Source organism: Lygodium microphyllum, chromosome 6 (assembly GCF_053477565.2).
Source record: "Lygodium microphyllum isolate KBCC chromosome 6, Lygodium_microphyllum_v1.1.10, whole genome shotgun sequence".
Classification (NCBI taxonomy): Eukaryota; Viridiplantae; Streptophyta; class Polypodiopsida; order Schizaeales; family Lygodiaceae; genus Lygodium; species Lygodium microphyllum.
This window is the reverse complement of record NC_141140.1, coordinates 56,228,447-56,232,970: the sequence shown is the minus strand read 5'-3', so window position 1 is coordinate 56,232,970 and position 4,524 is coordinate 56,228,447. Positions and strand designations below refer to the sequence as shown.

The 4,524-nt window shown below is 42.6% G+C and overlaps 1 protein-coding gene across 1 annotated transcript; it reads left to right on the top strand.

Annotated features, from left to right (window-relative positions):
• Positions 1 to 515: 515 nt before the first annotated feature.
• On the top strand, positions 516 to 4,320 carry LOC148034590 (uncharacterized). The gene is made up of 3 exons (XM_087679542.1): positions 516 to 2,038; positions 3,823 to 3,876; positions 3,989 to 4,320. The coding sequence occupies exons 1-3, from the start codon at positions 1,285 to 1,287 to the stop codon at positions 4,030 to 4,032; spliced, it is 852 nt and encodes a 283-aa protein (XP_087535668.1). The 5' UTR covers positions 516 to 1,284; the 3' UTR covers positions 4,033 to 4,320.
• Positions 4,321 to 4,524: the final 204 nt, after the last annotated feature.

Below are 4,524 nucleotides of genomic sequence, written 5' to 3'. Positions count from 1 at the left end.
AAGTCATCTACTTACCAGGGTAGAACATAAATTTCTATGTGGGCGCGTTGTTTGGACATTCGTGAAATTTGCAATGGTACATGATCATCCTTTGAAGTTTTTGCATTTTGTTTTTGGAAGTATGGGAACAGCTTTGGTTTGACGCAAGTGTTTTTGTGGGGTGGGGGGAGGGTGGATGGGGGTTGGTGCGAGTGTGGGCCTGAAGGATCAAGAGTGGGAGAATAAGGTCAAAAATAATCGACTGGTAATGAGCTATTCTTGTAAAGTTAAAGGGAAGTCCAGATCGTTCTCTTCATAGATCCCTTTTGCTTTGCCACGTTCATCGTTATGGCCCTGGAGAAATGCTATCGCCCACGAATAAATAAAACTCGACCACGCACCGTCCCACCAACCTCCCCAACACACACACACACACTCTCTCTCTCTCTCTCTCTCTCTCTCTCTCTCAATTGTTATGCCTTTTGGCCTTTTCATTGTTTATAGTCTCCCTTTTAATGCAAACAGTCGCTTCTTATTATCCGTCTCTACCAATTCTCTCTATCTCAACCTCTTCTTTGTTAGGCATCTTTTCATGATCATCTCCTTCTACTTTTGTAGCTTGTATTCTAGTTCTTCGTGTAATTGGCTGGACAGCATCCTTCCAAGTTCCGTGCCTGAGATCGACGCTGTATATAGACACAACTTGCAGCTTGTGATCCAAGAGAGAGAGAGAGAGAGAGAGAGGTGGCTGAGTGACAATAATGAGGGTCTACTTAGATGAGCTGGAGTGCGGTGAAACATGAAAATCCAGGAAGATTGAGAATTGGGAGAAGAAGAAGAGAGTGTTTGTAGGCTGCGTAAATAAAAGAGAGTGTGTGTGGGGAGAGGCTGATGGAGATTGAGATATCAGTGTCTGCCTGTGTATAGAACCCACTTGGGGATTGAGAGATCAGAGCAAGGTTGTGTAGGGAATTGAGGGATCAGAATAAGTGTGTAGAGAAACGGTAGAGATTGGTAGAGATCTGTGCAAGCTTGTGTAGAGAAACAGAGTTTAATTGATAGATCGGTGGAGATTGAGAGAGATCAGTAAGAGCTAGCTTGTGTGGAGATATTACAGTGTGCTGATAGGTAAAGGTTTTTAAAAGCTTGGGTAAAGAAGAGGGTGGAAGCTCAGGAGTGTGGAGGTGGAAAGGGTAGGGATGAACTGAGGCGGCGGATTAAGGGTGGGATATTGGTACTGTGAAGCGGGCTCTCTGTCTCTCTCTCTAGTCTGTGTGTGTGTGTGTGTGTAGCAGAATTGGGATAATGCCGACGTCGGCGGAATATTGCAGCAGCAGCAGGAATATGAGGATTATGGTGATGGTGGTGATGGTGGTGCAGATGATGAGAGGGGTGATATTAACAGGGGTGAGGGCATGGACGTGCGAGCCGGTCTGCGCGGGGATAGAACTCAACTACCCCTTCGGGTCGGGAGGCACGTGCGGGAGCCCGCTGTTCCAGCCCTACGTCAACTGCAGCAGCCGGGGGACAAAGCTGCTGTTCTACACGCCGACGGGGACGTACGTGGTGCAGACCATCGACTACACCAACAACATCATGATCGTGAGCGACCCGCACATGTCGACGTGTGGCCAGATGCAGCTCAGTGGCTCCTTCGGCCTGCCGGTGGGCTCCCCCTTCTCCTTCGCCGCCTACGACACGGTGGCCCTCCTGGGCTGCAGCTCCACCTCCTCCCTCTACGAGAAGAGCAGCTGCGACACCTCCGCCTCCGGCCAGCAGATCTGTGACGCCCTCTATGGCTGCCCTGGCGCCACCCAGCTCGCCGGCTCCGCCACCGACTCCTGCTGCGTCCTGTCCGGCGGCGTCCTGCAGACCGCCCCCTACGAGATCGACCTCCCCCTCCTCCAGTGCTCCTCTTACTCCAGCATCTACCAAATTGGCAACATCCAGAGCCCCTCCTCCTCCTGGTCCTTCGGCATCGCCCTCCAATTCAACCCCGGCTCCCCCTCCACCCCCAATGGCCAGCGCCCCTCCTGCTACGTCTGCCAACAAGCCGAAGGTAAATCCCATCTCCCATCTTCACATTCTATAGCGCCATGGACGTTATAAAACTAGCTCACATTGTCCCCAATTACTAGACTTCATTTTGTGGATCGCACTCTCCACTAATACAAGTAATTTAGCGGATGACATTGCTCACATTTACAAAACTAACAATTTAGTAGTTCTAGTCTAACAACATAGCCATACCCCAAACCATATTATCCCAACAATTCACATTTACAAAATTGACAATGAGCAATTCTAGCCTAACAATAGAACCATATCCCTAATCATATCATCCCAACAATTCACATTTACAAAATTGAGAATTAGCTATTCTAGTCCCCCCAAAGGCTCCCACTCCAAACCTACTAGAGTCAAGGACTAGAAGGAAGCCACCCCCTCTACCCTAGCTTCTAGCACTAGGGAAATCGGGTCTACATGTACACACAACTACATTCCCCATCCCCAACTACAATGAGTTTAAGATGGGGTCTCTCATTTCTTTTTGCAATGGGCAACAAGATTCACATGCACCCACGGCATTTACATTCCTCATACCCACTTTCAACAAGCTTGATATCGGGTCTCTACTTCTTGTGATAATGGGGGATGGACCCACATGCATACAATATGCATTATGCTTCCTTACAACATTCGGAAAAAAAAAAACATGAAAATTCCTTGACAAAATCTCAACAAGCTCATCATGCTTCCACCACTACATGTGAAAAAACATCTAGTTTAAAAATTCAATATTAATCACATCCTCATTTGTAAGTTGATCCTTTGCCAACATGACAACTAAAATGCCTTGTTTGAGGGTTTGTATGTGCACTTATTTTCCTTTGACTTAATCAAAAGTCTTATTTCTTAAGTTTAACCCTAGCTCCTAATCCACCCACTTCAGTATTATTTCAAAAATAACCTACATGTTTTGCAAAGCTTAAATGTTGCATATTGTTATCTTTGTACATGTTCTAGTTTGTAGCTCTCACTACATAGAAGCTTCTTTCTTATTGTGTGTGCTTCTTTTGGACAATCTCATGTCAAATGCTTAAAACGGGTTTATGACATCCTTGCTCAACTATGAGAGTTTAGTTTTTTTGGTAATGTGGTAACATTGCACAATAGAATGTTTACATCTATGATGAGTAAGCACTGCCCAGAACCTTAGCCACATCTAGAAATTGCCATTCATCTAACACAAACTCCATTTGTGACCTCATTTTTAGCCACCTCTTCACTCCAAATAAGCTCTTTTTTTTTTACATAAAATTCTAGAAAATTCTCTCTCTCTCCCCACCCACTATAATCTACTCATGTATCACATAGATTGATCACAACTAAACTAAGCATGCAACACAATTCTAAACTATGGGCCTTTCCCTACTAAAGTCATGGTTTTCATTTTCTTCATTTTCCACATTGATAAGAGTTACAAAGAAAATTATAGCTAACATGGTCTCAAGATTATTAGCTATAATTATTTCTATAATTGAAATGCCTGTAGGGGCCAGGAATTTCACACTTCCATATGAAGGTCTTTTCTTGAACTATGAGCTTTACCTAACATTGAACCTAGGTTTTTAGATAGCATTAAACATACATTGCCATTTATCTAATATAGGTTTGAGCATCATTTTCTCTCTTATTCCTATGTTTGTTGCAAAATTTGTATTGCACAATAAATTATCATTCATTGTTTTCCTAAAATGTATTTGATTAATGATATGTTTATATTATAGTAATATTTTTTTATGTCAAGTTTATAACTATTTTTTGCATTATGCAATGTAGAAAGTGGTGGATCGACTATTAATCAAGTTCCTTTTACAACATCCTGCACTCTTGGTAAGCATGATCTCTTGCCACAAAAGTTCTTACATTTCTTTACCAACAAAAAGATCCTTAGAACTAAAGTTTAAGATCTTGCCTAATGTTATTTGCCACATAATTTTTGTAGGTCTCATTATACTTTTGGGATTCTTCATGATCTTCTTCTACTAGCATTGTGAAGTTCAATGCTTTACACCACATACTTTCTTGATGATTGTTTGATTCCTACATCATGATTTTGTAACATCTCCATGTGGAAAAGTGCTCAAAGGAGAAATCACCATTTTGCCTCCTTAAATTATACTAGAGGGTCGGCATTTGTAATTAAGTCCGAGAAATAGACAAGACCAACCAAGATCCATAATGCAAAACAAGCACATTGGATCTTTGCACAATCTTGTAATGGCTTCATGATTGAAGTGTAATAAAATTCCTAAATAATAAATGTTTGCCTTTGTATATGAGTGTCTTATTCTAAATTCATTGTGTAACATATGCACATTGCTCCTTAAAAAGAAGAAGTTTTATTGTGTAGAAAGTGTCTATGTAGCTGGCTTATACACACGCACACACGCACAATCTCTGTGTGTGTGTGCATGCGTGCGTGCGTGCGCACACACATGCCTAATGTTGCCACAATTCAATAGCAAGGTTACAAAGTAC

What these genes read in the sequence shown, in the direction of transcription:
- LOC148034590 (XM_087679542.1), top strand. Translation starts at nt 1,285, where the DNA reads ATGCCGACGTCGGCGGAATATTGCAGCAGCAGCAGGAATATGAGGATT. An exon ending in CGTCTGCCAACAAGCCGAAG is followed by an intron (nt 2,039 to 3,822) that starts GTAAATCCCATC and finishes TATGCAATGTAG; the next exon opens with AAAGTGGTGGATCGACTATT. An exon ending in TACAACATCCTGCACTCTTG is followed by an intron (nt 3,877 to 3,988) that starts GTAAGCATGATC and finishes TAATTTTTGTAG; the next exon opens with GTCTCATTATACTTTTGGGA.